At 39.3% G+C, this 18,008-nt stretch overlaps 1 protein-coding gene across 2 annotated transcripts in view; it reads left to right on the top strand.

The window, feature by feature from the left end:
• The window catches only part of MAPK11 (mitogen-activated protein kinase 11), a 33,395-nt gene extending 15,623 nt beyond the window's left edge, over positions 1-17,772 (top strand). For both annotated transcript variants that reach the window (XM_055808576.1, XM_055808577.1), the window contains exons 4-12: positions 513-624; positions 3,066-3,095; positions 3,221-3,268; positions 5,667-5,781; positions 5,899-5,970; positions 8,607-8,686; positions 12,239-12,317; positions 13,678-13,851; positions 17,098-17,772. In XM_055808576.1, the coding sequence (XP_055664551.1) occupies positions 513-624; positions 3,066-3,095; positions 3,221-3,268; positions 5,667-5,781; positions 5,899-5,970; positions 8,607-8,686; positions 12,239-12,317; positions 13,678-13,851; positions 17,098-17,171 (784 nt within the window). In that variant the 3' untranslated portion in view covers positions 17,172-17,772. The remainder of the gene's footprint in view (positions 1-512; positions 625-3,065; positions 3,096-3,220; positions 3,269-5,666; positions 5,782-5,898; positions 5,971-8,606; positions 8,687-12,238; positions 12,318-13,677; positions 13,852-17,097) is intronic.
• The last annotated feature ends 236 nt before the right edge of the window (positions 17,773-18,008 follow it).

The raw sequence follows: 18,008 nt of genomic DNA, 5'->3' as shown, positions 1-18,008 counted from the left end.
CCCAGCACTGGGTTTTTTGGAAAAGAATCAATGTTTCTGCAAAATTTGTCAAAAAATAAAACTTCCAGTGGGGGCAGGGAGGGAAGTTACACAAAACACTCTTATTTCGACCAATCCAATGTTAATCTCTGTCATCAGGTATTCCGGGGCCTTGCAGGTACCATAGTTTCAGTGCCTCAGGCTTCCACTTTGATGCTGGGTGAGGCTTCCTATTCATCCCAAAACTTGACGCATTCTCCCCTCACTAAACTGCTGCAGTGTGTCATGGAGAAAAGAGATATAAGCTTTTAATGTACTGTAAGGATTTTTCTTTTTCATGATAATATAGCTGTGATTCCATTATTAAATCTTATAGCTGATTTAAAGGGCATAAACTGTGTATTAGTGGAAAAAGGAAAAGAAACCTATGTTGGAGTGTGTAGTTACTCTTTAGATGTGATGCTTTTGGAGGGTTTTATGTTCTGCCATTCTTAAATGAAGCATGTTATTTGTTCTCTGTTTTATTCTCACAGGTATCTTGTGACAAATTTAATGGGTGCTGACCTGAATAACATTGTGAAGTGTCAGAAATTAACAGATGACCATATACAGTTTCTCATCTATCAGTTACTTCGAGGTCTTAAGGTACTGGCTGAGTGCAGGAGTTTGAGTCAGCAACCAAAATGTTGTAGTAATGACTGGTTCAGTCTCTAGTACTTAAACACTTTTTTTTATTTGTCTTGATTGTGGCTATCTGTGCACTTTTATTTCAGAAATTATCAGATCATTTTTCTAACCAGAAATGAGACCTCAAGCCTGCTGATGTTTACATGTGCAATACATGTGAATACTCCCCTTGAACTTTAACTTTAGATCAGTATCTATTTAAGTTATTATTGAGGGAGAATCGCTTGCTATGTAGTGTCTCGAGTGGACATGTTCTGTAGGGCACATTGTGTGCTTTAAATACTTCACCTGTCACAAGTTAGTAATGAAAAAACTTCTGAAGAATGTGGAATTGATGAAGAATGATATGGCAAGTAACTCACATTTGTGCTTTGGAAAACTACAGCCCTGATTTTTATGGAGAGCATCCCATGGGTGAAGAGATAACCAAGTTAACTGGGTTCTTTGGGAAATGTCTGGAAGTGGTTTATTCAAGTGATGTGTGATGTTGCACACAATCACCTAGGATTTACTCTGCTTGTAAAGTCATTGTTTCCCTTTAATTGTATCAGTTAAAATTTATACATTTAGATAACACAGGCAATTGGCGATGAAACTGTAGCAAAATTTTCTTCCAAAAGAATTAAAATAGATATCACTTTGCTGACATTAAACATGGAAGTGTCTATAAACAGGAGAAGATGTAGAAAATACTTCCAATTACTAGGCGATAAGCATTTTCTCTGACCAGCATTGATTTTCCGGGGTATAAGCAAAAAGAAAAGAGAAAGGTCAGCTGCTTTAGTAGTTAACATAACAGTAATTAGTATTTTAGACATGGAAAATAACTGTGTGTTTGAAAGCAAGACTTGCTAAATACTGGCTCTGAAATATACTACTTGCCTGATTTTCAGCAGGTCACCTTGTGCCCGAGACTAATTTTTATTCATGCATGCGAGGGTTCTGTCAGTTTAAGTGCAGATTTCAGTGAATAAAAATTGCAGTACTGAGGCCTTAATTGCTTTGTCTCATTTACTTAAGTTAATAGCTTAATTAGGAAGATGGATTCTGGAGTTAATTATCCAGCTTGCGGTTTTGAATATAAGGCTATGTTGTGTTAAAGCTAAATGATAGTAAGAGTTTTGCTCTAAAGTGAATATGAATTTCAGAAATGTACTCAGGTGCATTTCTGGCTCTGTTTCAAAGGGGAGGGGTCGATGGTGGCTCTCATCTGTTCTGGAATTGAAATTCTCATGTCTCATTAGTCGAAGAACATTTGATCATATGCACCTCCTCACATCTCTGCTGGAGTCATTACAATGTGTATTTGCATACCTGAGTAAGCTTTGGGCTCGCTGGTAGGTGTGTTCAGCAGTATGGAGCACAGGCTTTGTGCCCTGCAGAAGCTATCTGCAGAAGCAGACGAAGCATTGGCATGGAACTGCATAGTTCAACAGACTCCTGAGCTGGCTGGTAGAGGACTGCTTGGTGGCACCAGGAGGAGATGTTGTCATTGTCTCAGCAAAGCAGGGACACAGCTCCTTCTGTCGCAAGGAGTGGTTTGGTTTCCTCTTCATTCAGCTGCTCGCAGCTGTTGGAGCGCTCGGGGGTGGCCCTGCCCTTCCAATAAATGGTGCATAGGTCTGCAACAAGAAGAGTGCCCTTGTGTTTTCTTAGGGTTTTCTCAGCTGATATACAGGTTTTGCATGTAATCTCTGCTTATGAAAAAGCAGGTGAATTCACCTCTAGAGAATAGAACAGATTTTCAGGGTCTTGCTGATCCTGGTCAGTTAGATCATAGATAAATCGGTTGGTAATCCTAACAAGTAAACTGTAGGCAGTTACAGAGTAAGCTTTTCTCAGTCTTTGAGTTTTAATGTTTTATGTAAAATAGCAGACACTGATACACTGCTTTGGGCCCCTGCTTTAAAAGTAGACCTGAGGTAGTGCTGTGGTTTAGGTGGGTATTTTGGTCGCTAACCTGTCCCAGGGTGTGAGTCTCTCTCACCACATCAGCATTCACAGTTTGGGAAGGTGACTCGAGGAGTCAACCATACTGCTTGCTAGGCCACTGACTTCACTGAGCCACTAGCTGAGCAACATGGACATCCAGATGAGACTGGAACAAATTCCAAATTGGTAAGAAACTTTCAACAGAAGAATCACTGCAAGTTCTTTTGTAGTAGAATCTAGTCTTCATGGTTATTACCTTTCTTGAAATATCTAGCTCTGGGTAATACAAAACAAGGAGGTTTTGAAGTTCATCATAACTTCGTTTGATCTGAAAATGTAGTGTGACGTAAGTCTTTTCTATTTATAAAACCATCGGTCTCAGAAGCTAAAAGATAAGACAAGTGACTCGTACCTTCCTTCACCTCTAACTTCAAGTCTTACCTTTTCTTTTCCTTTTTGTTTCACAGTATATTCACTCAGCTGGAATCATCCACCGGGTGAGTTCACTCATTGCAATAATAAAAATGGAGTGTGTCCCTCTGTGCATCAACTGTGTTATTAAGACATAGTTATACTTTAAAAGGTTAAAATTGTACTTGACTAACTCTCTGTTTTGCTACAGGACCTGAAGCCCAGTAACCTAGCCGTAAATGAAGACTGTGAATTGAGGGTAGGTATCATGCTGTTGTAATGAAGGATGTTCTAAAAGCCCTCAAGATGACAGTTTTCTGAGAAAATATTAGGTTCTGGTTTTTATTTCTGATTCCATTAATTTCAACTGCTTGCTACTGTTGCTCTCCTGGTATAGAAAACACATTTCCATGAAGATCTGTTTTCTCCCAAATGTTAATTTAGTATGAACACAAGTATCTTTGCCAGATGTTCATCCCTAGTTCCTTGCAGATGGTACATAGGCTAATAATTTGGCCCATGAGTGAGTACTTAACTGAGTATGTCTTGAAAGTTTGACCTGTGATATGTATCTGCATCTGCCATGTTTAGATGAAGCCTTGTAACAACTTCACATTTTTTATATCTATAGAATTTACAAGCTAAATTATATAATGATTTTAATATCAGTATCACCAGTTATAGGCACTAAAAAAAAAACCACCACACAATAAACCCATCAAACCCAAACCCCTCCAAAAAGAACCCAGTAATCCACACTTCTCAAATGCTATTTTAATGTACACATCTATATAAATATGTATCTTTTGTGTATCTGTGTGATGCGATATTACAAAATAAGCATGGAGATGTCTTCTATCTTTCTAAGCCTTTAAGCCTAAGAATGAGAAGTTTAGCATTTCTCCATGACAGCCAGAAACATCGTTCTCCCTGTGACTGAGACTGATGTAATCACTTTATTCCAGCTGCGAGGGATTTAAGAAAAGATTCCAAATACTTCCAAGATCAGCAAAAAATCACAATAGTGAATAAGAGCAATGCAGTTAGGTTCTCGCGCTAATCCAGATCTGTGGTAAGAAACTGTAGTTCCTGTTTGGTTTAGTGACACTTGCAGATGCTCAGCAAGCTTCATGATTATCCCTCTAACGTTTTCATGCATGTATGTTCAGCATCTGTGAAATTTTATGGGTCATCTGGGTCTGATCGTGCACTCTAAAATGTGTGCTGTATTTTTGTACTGTAAGTAAAGGAGACTTTTAATCTTTTTTTCTACTATGTGGTATCTGTGCACATCCCTGCTTAGCATTTGTTATGCTGTTCTTTGCTTTGTTTATATTTATAGCTTTACTTCCTCTGTTACCAAGTTATTTTCAGATAGAACAAACTAGTGGATATTTCCAAGTACAAACAAAAAGGAAATAGAAGCAAAAAGAAGGAAAACGTGTGTGTGTGTGTGTGCATACACATTTGATAGAAGGGATCAGCTATTAAAGAAAAATACTGCTGAAACCCTTATAAAAGTAAGGGCATTAGTGCTAGAGTTTCATGCCATTATTCATGCCTTGTTTGCCTCATGCTTTTATTTTTGCTTATTTAAGAAATACATAATACTTCTGAAATATATTAGAAGTAAAGATATTAACATGTTACTTATATCTTAATATTTTTCTTTAGGCTTTTTATATCTTTAAATTGGATTATACTCTTAAAATTTCTTTACTCCTAATGAAAAGGATTAGCTATCAGCTTAATAAATAATCCTGGGTCTCATCACAGGAGGTTGCCACTGATCTTAGTTCATATTTCTATTTGAAGAGATGCTAACTAGCTCCGATGACTGACTTCACGAACAGCACTGAGGCTCAGATGGTACCCTTTCACAACAGTCTGAGTTAGGGATACCTTTTATCTCCGTCATTAGTGGGACACAGACAAATCAAAAAACAGAAAGCAAAGAAATGAACAGGAGAAATCTAATTTAAATAACTTCCCGTCAATGTAAACTTAGCAAAACATTCCCCTCTGCATGCTCTCTCTTTCTATCAAGCCTATGAGTAATACGTGTACCTAAACAGAGCTCCTCTGTTGTTTCTGTGGAAGAGTTCCACTGAAAACAGGTAGTATATGGTTTAAATCTACCTGTTACACAGGATATATGTTTCTCTCCTAGTGGCATCAGAATGTTGTGTGATTTGGGTTAAATGCTTAGACAGACATGAGAGGGAGACAACAGAAATTCTGCAGATTTTTGATCAGCTCGTGGTCTTTAGCTGTTTAAATGGCCAGTGGCACTTACCATTGGCATTTTACACAAACATTCCCCGTTGATATTGTTTCATTTTTTTATAGCAGCAATGCTTATTTTTAGCAAATAAATGTGAGTTTATTAAACTTGAGGCAAAAAGTAAAGTTTGCCTTTAGAGGACAAAGGGCCAGGCTCATCGCAGTGGAAGCACCTTTATGCAGACCTGTAGGGTGCTGTGATACAGCAGGAAGAGCAGATGAGCTCATCTGCAGTGTTGCTGTTTTACTCCATCAGTAGTGAGGGACTATGGATAAACTCAGAAATAAGCAATGTGGAAAATCAGTACCTATAACAAAAGTGAAAAGGGATTTTTAAAAATTATTATTTATTTTATTTTATTTTAATTCTGTAGATTTTAGACTTTGGTTTAGCTCGACAAACTGATGATGAAATGACCGGATATGTTGCAACAAGATGGTACAGAGCTCCAGAAATTATGTTAAACTGGATGCACTACAATCAAACAGGTAAACTGTGAGGACTTGCATTTTGCTACAGCTGGATATAGTGATAAACCAAGAAGAAACTCTGTTTAAGAATCTTTTCAATTCATCACACACATTTCTGTCTCCATCTTTTGGCAGTTGACATCTGGTCGGTTGGATGCATCATGGCAGAGCTATTGAAAGGGAAGGCCCTATTTCCAGGAAATGATTGTATCCTTAAGATAAAACTTAAAATGCAGATATAAAAATGTCTCTAATTCTTCCTTTTGTTCTAACGATCTCAGTGTTTCTATGGAAATGGTTTTGAGGTAACAAGCTTTTAAAACAGTAAACAAATTTTTGCTAATCTTTCAGTTTAGTGTATATGAGAGCTGAATGAGGGACCCACTGGTAGGAAAAAAAAGCCAGTAACAGATGTTCCTAAACAAAATAAGTGACATTTTGTTCTTTGTTGTTTATCTGAATTTAAATAATAGCCTAGTTACAACAGAGCAGATTTCTTCCATGTGTGTGTCTTACTGAAATAACATAATTTAAAACTGAAGCTGAGTAAAGGCAAAAGTTTATGATTAACTAATATAATTTTAAAAAATAGAACTGCTTTTAGACTGGAAGTTCCCAAAGTGCAAACAAATTAACTTTTAAATAATAAGTGAGTTAATAGGCACATTGTGTCCTGTTATTAAAAAAACCAGCAGTTCCAGAAATGCTACAGGAGCAACAAAACCCTCTTTTTTTCCTCAGTGCTGTGCTGTGGTCCCTGCTGGAGCGTCAGGGATTTCCACTGGCGTTTCCTGTGCTGGCAGGAGGAAAAAAACAAAAGAGCCGTTGCTGAGGAGAGCAGTAAAATAATAAAAGAAAGCTGAAGAAAAACACATAATGAGGAGTAAGGAAAGAACTGCATCGGAGGAGGAAAGCTTTTAATATGAGAAACAAAGGCACATTCTTCTGTACTGAATATTGACTTTTCTCGCTGCTCTGAAACCCCTCAAAAAGCAAACACTTCTGCTAAAACTAAGCTGTTGCCAGGTGCAAAACAACATGACATTAGAATTGCCTGAAAAACTGTGCAGGAGAGCTGAGACACCAAGTCTTCCTGCTGACCTTTTCTTTGTGCTCAGTGTCGTTGGGCTCTATTGTAACCACAGGCATTGTCCAGATGTTCATCGTCTGGATGGTGACTGTGCTTCAGACTGATTACATGATATGTATTATTTGGAAAAATGAATAGCTATAGTTTTCAAGACTTGAGACAATTTTTGCTGTTATAAAATATTTTCCACAATTATATGATTACATCAATTTAAATAAAGTTTTAAAATAACCTTGAGTCTCTAGGGAAAATGAAGTATACTTCACAGATCGTACATGACAATGAAAAATAAATATTTTCAAAGTTTTTAATCTTGAGACTGATATAAAACAGATTTTTAAAGCTACCAAATGAGAACTTTCTATTTACCAGCCGTCAGATTAGCAATCTAGCCCTATGTACTCCCAGGATCACAGAACGGTCGGGGTTGGAAGGGACCGCTGGAGATCAGCTGGTTCACTCCCCATCTTCACCCAGAGCAGGTTGCACAGGGACACGTCCAGGTGGGCTTTGAATGTCTCCAGAGAAGGAGACTCCACAGCCTCTCTGGCAGCCTGTCCCAGTGCTCTGTCACCCTCAAGGTAAAGAAGTTTTTCCTCACATTCAGGTGGAACTTCTTGTGTTGCAGTTTGTGCCCGTTGCCCCTTGCCCTGTCACTGGGCAGCACTGAAAAGAGCCTGGCCCCATCCTCCTGACACTCAACCCTAAGATATTTACATTCATTGACAAGATCCCCCCTCAGCCGTCTCTTCCCCAGGCTACACAGGCCCAGCTCCCTCAGCCTTCCCTCACAGGGGAGATGCTCCAGTCCCCTCACCATCCCTGTAGCCCTCTGCTGGGCCCCCTCCAGTAGTTCCCTGTCTCCCTTGAGCTGGGGAGCCCAGCACTGGACACAGCGCTCCAGATGTGGCCTCACCAGGGCAGAGCAGAGGGGCAGGATCACCTCCCTCCACCTGCTGGCCGCGATCCTCCTAATGCCCCCGGGATCCCACTGGCCTTCCTGGCCACCAGGGCACACCGCTGGCCCATGGGCAACTGGCCGCCCACCAGCACTCCCAGTCCCTTCCCCGCAGAGCTGCCCCCCAGCAGGTCACCCCTGGCCCGTGCTGGTGCTGGGGTTACAGGTGCAGGACCCCACACGGGCCTTTGTTGAACTCCATCAGGTCCCTCTCCACCCAGCTCTCCGGCCTGTCCAGGCCTGGCTGAATGGCAGCGCGGCCTCCTGGGGGATCAGCCGCTCCTCCCGGTTCTGTATCACCAGCAAACTGCTGAGGGTGCCTCTGTCCCCTCATCCAGGGCACCGAGGGAAAGGCTGGGCAGGACTGGACCCAGCACTGACCCCTGGGGAACACCATCTCCAGGCCTCCAGCTGGTCCCTGAGCTGCTGATCACAACCTCTGAGCTCTGCCGTTCTGTATCATATTAGACTGTTCTTCAGAAAGCCCTCAGATCACTGAAACATAAATGTGCTTTTAAAATTGTTTAAGAATATGTGAAATTGGGAACTGGGACAGGAAGCACTATTTTGCATGCTGTTTTCTCACGTACAGGCAAACCTGACAGATTCATATTGTACCATGGAGAATTTAATGCTCCAGGACTAGGCCTAACCAGACATGAATGAGTATCCTATGAACTACAATGGAGTTGTCTTGCTGAAGAGTTCTAAACATCTTGACTATCTGCGTGAAAGCTCATTACTTGTTTAAATCCAGAAGGACCATGTGCTGTTTATTTCCCTGAAATAATGCAGATATCGATCAACTAAAGAGAATAATGGAAGTTGTGGGCACACCCAGTTCTGAGCTTCTGAAGAAGATATCATCAGAACATGTGAGTTCACAGCTTCGTCCAGTTAACTGACTTTCTGTCATTCTTTGCTCTAATTGTCGTGGTTGTGTTACACAGATACTCTGATCTGGAAATGAGCAAACACTTCATAGTGATCTCTGTTTTTTGCTGCTGGAATGCTACTATTCAAAAAAACCTCCTTTTAGAAGTATCCAAATGCTTTGACTGTCAGCTGGATTAATTTTGGTACTTGTTCTTATGTTCTTATGTACTCAGTTTTTGATGGGAGCTTTGTAATTCGTCCTGATGATCTTTTATTTTGCTGCTATACTTACAATAAAAAAAAATTCACACTGGTGCTCAGCTCAGAGCACTATATTGTTGCTATAAAATCTGATGTCTCTGTAATTTTTATGCTTTCCGTTGTTGTAAAGGATCTAAACAGAGATATCAGAATTAAATCATGTGTTCTGCATGAATGCTCTTATTTGGATCCCTAATTTGAAATTTGTATTTATTAATCTGTCTGAATGTTTGTGTGAGGTCCACTTTGATGGTAATATCTGTAGTTAAGTGTAACTTTTAGCTCTCTGTATGACTTCTTTAAAATAATAATCTAGTAAATGAACAATTTCCACTTTGTTTCTCTGCTCGAGCTACACTTAAAGGATTTACTTTAAGCAATAACCATCGATATCCAGCTGTGGAATGAGATGTGGTATTGATTGATAAAGGCAGCTGATGAGCACAGTGTAAAAGGTCAGAAAAACAACAGCACACAGAGGCCTCCTGAGCTGAAGATGTTTTCTTAAACCTTTTCTGTATATGCCTCAGACTAATACTAATGGCTACTTTTCAGCTTGTGTGTATGTCAGTAGGTTTTGTTTGAACTTACTAATGGATACGCTTGTGGGTTAAGTAAGCAAAAGCAGTAGGAGAGCTGGAACAACACTGTATTTCTGGCAGGTCCAAGCATAACAAAACCTCATCAACACAGGTCAGTGCACAGCACTGAGTTTGTGGGTACCCAGCACCTGGGAATGGCCAGTGCAGGAGGAGGAGGATCCATCCTTGTGCCAGGGCTTGGATCAACCAGCAAATCTCAGACTGTGCCGTCCTAGGCGTAGGTCCTTGTATAGCTTTTATGTGTTATTAAGATCCTGTGGGTTTTTGCAGTAACACATTCAAAGTAGTGTATGCAAATGTATGATTTACCCACAACTAGTCAGTTTGTGAGCTTTTTGATTATGAGATTAGGCACCTTAAATATTTACTGGAGATAGTATCTGCTTTTGTCTTTAATTTCTTGTGTTTTGGAGCATACCTCAGTGAGCTACAAGAATCCTGGAACTGGTTCACTGGGGTTAATTATACCTTTAGATCATACGGAGAACACAAAAACCAAGTTAATGAATGGCAGTGCTGCTAGGTCACCTCTGTGCTGCTGCTGCCTAGTTAGAGGAGCAATGTTAAAGGAGGTATGTACCTTGCTTGGAGGTACTTGCCTCTTGCAAGGGAGTGTCTATTCTGTTCCTTCATTCTAGTTCTTCTTTACCTAGTAGTTTGGCCTTATTGTTTAGATATTTCTTAATGTAGCTTGCAGTCCTGGACAAGTTTTTTTCCATTGCTCTAACAGCACATTCAGAGGTTTTCTGAAATGATAAGCCTATTTTCAGTTATAAGTGGAGGATTAAAGAATTGGAAACCAAAAGATTAACCTCATGGGATGTTTCAGCACACGTTAGTGAGCTGTTGTGCCAGTTTTTCATGTTAATATGCTTTTAAATGGTGATTGCATTTCATTATTTGCAGAATAAATGACTGGATTCTGTTGGTTGGGTTTCTGTGGTGAATATGTAAGCAGAGGGAACAGGTTGGTTAAGTATACTTTGATACGTCTGTTTTCAAAGGACTTCTGGGCAAGGCTGGAGAGAATTTTGACCGTGTCTTGTTCAGTCACGTTTGGATTAGCAATGTTAATTGATGTCCATAAAGAAACAAATAATCCACAAATCCACAGATGTTTGTCATAAGATAAATTCACCTCTTGTTTCTACCCTAGTCTGTAGATTCCATGCAAGAATGTGTGACAGTTCTCTTTTGCTCTCCTGTTCATACATGTGTATAAACTGTTGCCCTGGAAGACTTAACTCTGATAGGATCTGCACACCCTGACCTTCTAGCAGGTGTTTCCTAAAGTTCATAAAGGCAGCAGCATAAAATAGGTGTTTGACTCATCTGTAAACATTGTTCTCTGCATGACTGGCTACAGCTCCTAAAAAGTTTTAGAAAACCTTGCTATCTGCCCCCATAATAAAAAAGGAAAATACTAACCTAGTTTTAACAGGTTGGGAAATATCGCTTGAAGGCTTGCTTATTTTAATAAGACACTGAAATGTGTCACTAATGGTAGGTAGTCTAGAGTTTTGCTAGAATATGCTTGCATCTTACAAGAAACAGAAAAAAAAATATCTGTCTGCCTTGTTAAATTAGAACACAGTTTGAAAAGAGACTGTGCTATATAGTGACTTAAAATATTTTTATATCAGTTCATCGTAGCGGCAGAAATTAACATGACGGCAGACAGAACAGTGTAGGGAACAGGATCTGTTTCCCAAGTGTGGTTGTAGGATCGCACAGATGATATGTCACAGTATTTTATAGTTGCTTCATGATAGTCCGGAAGATAGTTCAATAGTTCTCAGTCTGCTATCTCACTTGAAGTCATGGAGCTGCTTGGTATGAAAAACTTTATTTCCTTTGTTGTCTTCAGTAGGCCAAGGATGCTTAGTTAGCCTCCTGCAGATAGTCTTACAGGGTTGCTAAGCATGCAGGGAGACAGCCCTGTAACACAAACATGTTTTAAAGGAATTAAGGTTTGTTTGAAGACCACCTGGGTTCTTTTATGGATTTGGGGACAGCCATTTGCCTCTTCTTTAACTGCTCCATTTCCGAATTCCCTGTTCTGTCTGATCCCAGCCCTTAGCATTCAACCTCCTCTCTTGCCAACCTATCGACCTCAGCCCAGAAATCCATCGCTTATGTAATGGCAGGTTCCATGCTGGCATTTGTGGGTCCAATATGTGGATAGGCTTTTCCTAGCTGAGGTTTTCACAGCCACAGTGACAAGGCAGGCTATAAATTATATTAAACATCAGACGATCTGCGCCCTGGGAGTATCAGGATTTGTACTTTGGTTAGTGAAGCTGCTGTTTGACAGCAGAGAGGAGGGAAGGACTCAGACTTCACTGAGAGTAACTGAAAGACAATTTAGATTGCAGTTTCTGGTTGAACATTACATGTGTGTGTTCCCTGGGAATATACTGCAATGAACCAGTAAGCACAGGTGAAAATGCAAGTGCTAACACATAATCCTTAGAGGAAAATATGCCTGTTTAAAACTCTCTTCCTTATTGTGCGATATACAGGAGTGACTGTTTAAAACAAAGTTGTACATTGTCGTTTTATTTATACATGGGAAACCTTTTCCCATGTATAAGAAACATATAAAATACTACTTTTAGAGTTGATACGTTTACTGTTGGGCAAAATTTAACCTCTGTGCATGTGGTATGTATATTGATTTATTCCTAGGCAAGAAAATACATTGAATCTCTTCCACATATGCCTCAACAGGATTTGAAAGCAGTATTTCGTGGTGCCAATCCATTAGGTAAGAAAGTCAGACTGATAAAGATTACATCTTTTTACTAACTTAGGAACTCAAGTCTTCCTTTGCTAGATAATCCCATATAATAATGATCAGACCAGTGAGAAGAGCATTGCTTAACCTTTCATCCTGAGACTTATCCCTCCATGATGTCTGTGTCTTTTGTTTCTGATGGAGATTACAGGAACCTCCTAAAGGAAAATGGTCTGTGGATGAAAAGCAAAAGTTGGCTATATATAGCAGGAGTAAATAAAAATGTCACATGGTCTAGACTAGAGGCATCACTTCTGGCTCAGGAAGGCCATGAGCTGTAAATTGCTGGCAAGCAGAAGAATATACCAGGAAGTATAGCTGTTTGTTTGAATGACCCTTTTGAGTATTATTTCCTAGGAATATATTAGCCATTGTTGGACACAGGATACCAGGCTAGACCTTTGGTCTGATCCAGCACTGTTGTTTTTATGTCTAACCAATTGGTTCTGCCTGTGCAAAAGAGATGGTTTTGTGAACCATTCCTTGTGACATGGCAAAGGAGATGTTTGAGTCATCAGTCATCTTACTCTGCCTGGTCAGCTCCATCAAGCACACATTAAAACATTGTATATAGGGCAGTACTATGAGTTAAAATGTTTTTAATTCATTCTGTGTATTAAAAGACAACTTTATTTTTTACAAATACAAGTAGCTGTGAATGCTTTCTTACAAAAAATGGGATTTATTTGCATGAAGTGCAAACAGTGTAAAAATCACAGAGGCAAATTAATGATAGTGCTCATATGAAAGCACTAAAAATAATTTTTATCTAGTCTTTTAAACAGTTGTGATAAACATTCCATATAAAATCAATTTTAGCCTTACAGATCTCTCTCATTTCTAATACTCTGCAACTGTCAACTTCAAACATACTTTCTTTATGCTGGATTCTGTAAAGTTACTTTGGGGTTTTCATCTGATGATTTCATTGTTGCAGCTAATTAAAAGTGTAATCTCACATTCACATTTTAAGTTACTTAAGTTTGCACTGATTGGGACCAAGTTAAGCAGACGATGCTCAACACAGAATATTTAACTTCTAAGCACACAGAGGTCTTTTCAGAATGAAGTCAGGCCTTGGATGTCTGACTATAATGAACTTTTGTGCATACCGCAAGCAAACCACAAGCTTCCTTCAGCTCTGAAAATTGTATTCACAGTATAAAATCTTCAAAACTTATTCGTTATATTGCTTAAATTTTGTGGGTTTGCCAATAATGTTAACTGTGTTTACGGTGAGTGAGAGTAGATTGTGTGTAAACAGTTGCCTTCTCTTTTATTTCTAGATGGTCTCTTCCGGCTTTGAACTGCATTTCTGTTTTTCCCTTAGCTGTAGATCTTCTTGAGAAGATGCTTATATTAGACAGCGATAAAAGAATTACTGCCTCAGAAGCACTTGCACATCCATACTTTGTACAGTATCATGATCCAGATGATGAACCTGAAGCTGAGCTGTACGATGAGACAATAGAGAATAAGGAGCGAACCATAGATGAATGGAAAGGTAACAGATTTGCACACAGTAGTTAATACATGCAGCAGAACAAAACCTTACCTAAATAACAGTTTTCCTTTGTTTCTAGCCAGAGCAGTTTGAACTCTTAAGTCCATGTGTGTACTTGTGGGAGCGGAGAGGTGGAAACGCTTGTTTCTTCTCTGGATTTTGCTCCCTTCCCCCATTCTATCATCTCCTCACTAGATTCCCTATAGCAAGCTGATGCTAGTTACCAGGTAACCACACGTTCTGTCTAGCTTTTAGTCTTCTAGGTCAGACCCTCCACTGAAATAACTGTCCTAGGGAAAGTGACACTATTTAGGATTCTGCTCTAGCTTTGTTCAGAATGAGAAATGAATATTTTCCACATATATGTGTTATTTTGTTAACAATTCTTTAGATAGCCAAGTAATTGGAATTAATAGATAAACCATGCTATGGTGTGTCTTCCTGTTTGAGATGGGAGTTGGTGATTTTACTTGGGAGTGATGTCCCAAAACCCATCCTTGAGAAATACTGCAACAACGGAGTTTTTGTTAGTTAATTCTATGCTTGCATCATAACCATATTGCACTACAGTATCACGGACGTAAGGTGGCTAAACATTAAGTTTGCAAGTACACTGAAGAGTGCAGTCCAATTTCATCATTGTCTAGTGAGGACATATTATGCTCAAAATTCCTTACTAGACATTTTGAGGGTAATGTTTTAGAAAACTAATTGTTCCTGTTTATTAACAAAATCCCTTCCTTGGCTTAAGATGAAATACGTATTCTATAAAGTAAATGTTCTTCTGTTTCTATGTCTATCTTCTGTAACTTTTACTCCAGAAAGGTTTGATAAAAATTTATTAGCTTAGTGGGTAGATTTATGATGAAAACACTGACCTCCCATGTCTTACTCATGCCCTTCCACTTGCGCCATGTTTGATTCTGGGCATTACAGGGGAGATGAGCAGACTGTCTACAGCAAATACATCTTAAAGAAAGATAGGAGCAGGGTCACAGGTCTCTCTACAATAAAGCAACCTGCTAGAGCGCTGAAAAGGGTTTTCTAGAAGCCTACTGCATCGATATAAGCAAGGAGGATTGACTGGTGTCGCTCACTCCTTACACGTGCTGTCCTGTGCAAAACCTGGCAGCATACAGCACTGCCCATACATCTTGTTTATTGAGAGGCCTGTTCAATTTGTTGCTGTACTTAGGAGTGGATGATTTGTTTTCTGCTACTTTTTCAGTTGACTGAGTCTTTAACAGGAAAATTTAACAATTTCCGAGTTACGAAGCTCATTTCTGTTTGTGATGAAACTCCGTTGAAATTATTTCAGGAACAATCTTGGCTTAACGCTTTCTGAACAGAAATGAGGATGTGGAGGTGAATTCTTTAGGAAAGACAGTACAATATTTTTCTACATCACTGTCCTTGCTGGGACTACAAGTCAAATTCCTTCTTTATACAGGGGGAAAAAAAGGCCTGAGACAAAAATCTCAAAACTGGTGCAGGACGTGCAGCTCTTCCTCCTGGCGGTATTTTTGTCTTGGGGCTTAAACATTTTATGTTCTAGTACAGTATGTGCCACATGTAAATAAGATGACATGAAAGGTGACCATTTGCATAAAATGTTTTAATTGTTGATGAAATATTGACTCCGTTTCTCAAGATGTCAATGGCATATTTCTCCTCTTTTTCTCAGAGGAAAAAAATTTAGATTTTTCAAATTAAAAATAAGTGGCGCTTGATCCCAAGAGCAACTGGGCAGCAAAGTGAAATGAGATTTCAGACACTTTGTCTTACATATTATGCACTTGTTTCCTTGGCCTCCATTGCACACTGCTGAGGCTTGCAGCCCAAGCTCATTGATTTCTTTGTGACACGTTTAATCAGTTAGAAAATATTTCAAAATTTTAAAGGCCAAGATTATGCTATTCAGAGTTGAATGCTATGCACCCTCTCTCCTTAGCTGTTGCTCCAGTTGCACATATCTCAGCGTAACACCTGTACTCTCTGCTGAGTAGGTGTCACAAGAACCAGGTAAAAAGCATCATAAACATACGATGCACAGCCAGCAGGAATAATTTCTAATACAGTTCCAGGTGTCCAATTTGTGAGGATGCTGGCTTCCTCTGACTTCAGTCAGGATGCTACTTAATAGCCACAGGTCAATCACTGAAAGAGCCACCTAACGAATCCTTCTGCCTCAGAGGTTCTGCACACATAATTTCTTTCAGAGAAATCTTTCACCGAAGCTGGCATGCAGGTCACTGTATACCATGCTACAGCATAACACAACCAGAGCACAAGCAAGGTTCAGCCCAAAGATTTTTACATACTTTTTAGAGGAGTGCTAGGTCCATATGCAGGTGTAGCAGCTGTCGCAGATCTGTTTAATAAACAAGCTAATAGGCAGCACAAGTTTGATATGATTTAAACATCACTGTTTGGAAAACAGAACCTGAAGTAATGCATTGTTAGCCAGGTATTTATGTGTGAGCAGGATCTGGTCCTTAAAATGCAATATCTGACTTGAGAAAGTACATAGGAGGTAGCCACTGACGATGTGTTCTATTACTGTGCAAGGCACAAAACAGGACATGACTGTCGGCATGAAAAGATACTATTCCTATAGGGGCTATTCCTAAAGCAAGGTAAAATAGCAGGGAATCCATGTTTCTAGCTAAGCCTTTCTTGACGAAAATAGAACTGTTACGGCCTTCTAAGAAAAGAACATTTTTTCAAAGGACCTTAAAGTTAAATTAGTTAACAATAAAACATTAAAAAAAAAAAACCCAAAACCTAGATCCCAAGGCAATAGCACAGAATTGCAAAGGATTTCTGTGGCAGGCAGTTGACTGCGAGATGATGAATATGCTCCACAATTAGAAGTCTACATTTTAAAACCTGTTTGGGTGCTTTTAAAGGTTCCATTTTCCATTGCATTTTGTCTTTTATTACATCATTTTGGCAGGTCATCTGACAGCATAATTGACGTTTCCATTTCAGGGCCTGTGTGTTTTAGTAATTAGCTGAAGGGGGCAGACATGTTGTACAATAACAGTATTTGGGAGTCTAATTTGTAATCTGAGGTTAACAGAAAGATTCCTAGTGAATTCAGTCTGGTTTTGGATCGGGACTCTAAAAAGGCTGGAAATAGAAACTACAAGTTGCATGCACCCATAGAACTGGTTTGTCTGGAATATTTGTCTTTTGAAGAGAATATCACCTAATTCTTCTTTCTGCCTTACACCCTCTCTACAGAACTTACCTATGAAGAAGTGATTAGCTTTAAACCCCCCGACTTAAAAATGGATAGTCTGGAGATAGAACAGTGAATACAGGCAGCTCTCTCTTGCCTTGCTGCACTAAGAAGACTGTTAAAATATAACCATACAATTTAACCTGTGGTCAGATGTAGATCTTACTATCCAAAGATGTTGGAGAAGATGTGGAAAAGCAGAGGCATTATACAGAAGCCAGATGTTGTCTGTTTTGGGTGGGGTGGTTTTTGCCTTGTAATATGAATGTATACCCAACTCACAAAGGGTGATAAAGAACTGCTTCATTCTGACAAAATTATGCACTGAGTTCTGTCAAGCTGTGTGTTCTGCATGTTTCATTTTATCGGTTGTATTACCAAAATAAAAGTGACTTTTTAAATTAATTTTAAAATTGTACATTTAAAGCATGAATGTATACAAACATAAACATAGAAGTCCATACAAGCAGTCCATTTTTTTTTCTAGCATTTTATCTGTCCATTTTTGAATTATTTATAGTTAGTGCCTTTATGAAGAGAGGGCATGGTAGTGAGATAGACAGAATATGCATATGTAGTCATATCTGTGATGGTCTTACAAATTTACTGGATGTCTCTCAAGCGATTTTAACACCAGATGAAAGTCAGTAAAAATAAATCTTTGTCTTCTGTTGCCATTCAGGTGTCTGTTCTCATTATTTTCCCCATGTATATTTTTTTTAATCTACAAAATACCCATTTGCGAGATGATTTTACTTCCCAATGGTACTCCTAAGCTGCCATCGGTGGACTGCTGGTGAATTTGCCCGAGTTCATGGAAGGTGCCCTGAAGACACTGTGGCAGATCTCTGAAGTCTTCTGCAAGCTTCAGCAAAGACTGTCACAGATGGCAGTGCAAGAGTACTCAGTTCAG

Source organism: Falco peregrinus, chromosome 6 (genome assembly GCF_023634155.1).
Source record: "Falco peregrinus isolate bFalPer1 chromosome 6, bFalPer1.pri, whole genome shotgun sequence".
Classification (NCBI taxonomy): domain Eukaryota; kingdom Metazoa; phylum Chordata; class Aves; order Falconiformes; family Falconidae; genus Falco; species Falco peregrinus.
The sequence above is the reverse complement of the archived record's forward strand: the minus strand, read 5'-3'. Positions and strand labels throughout refer to the sequence as shown.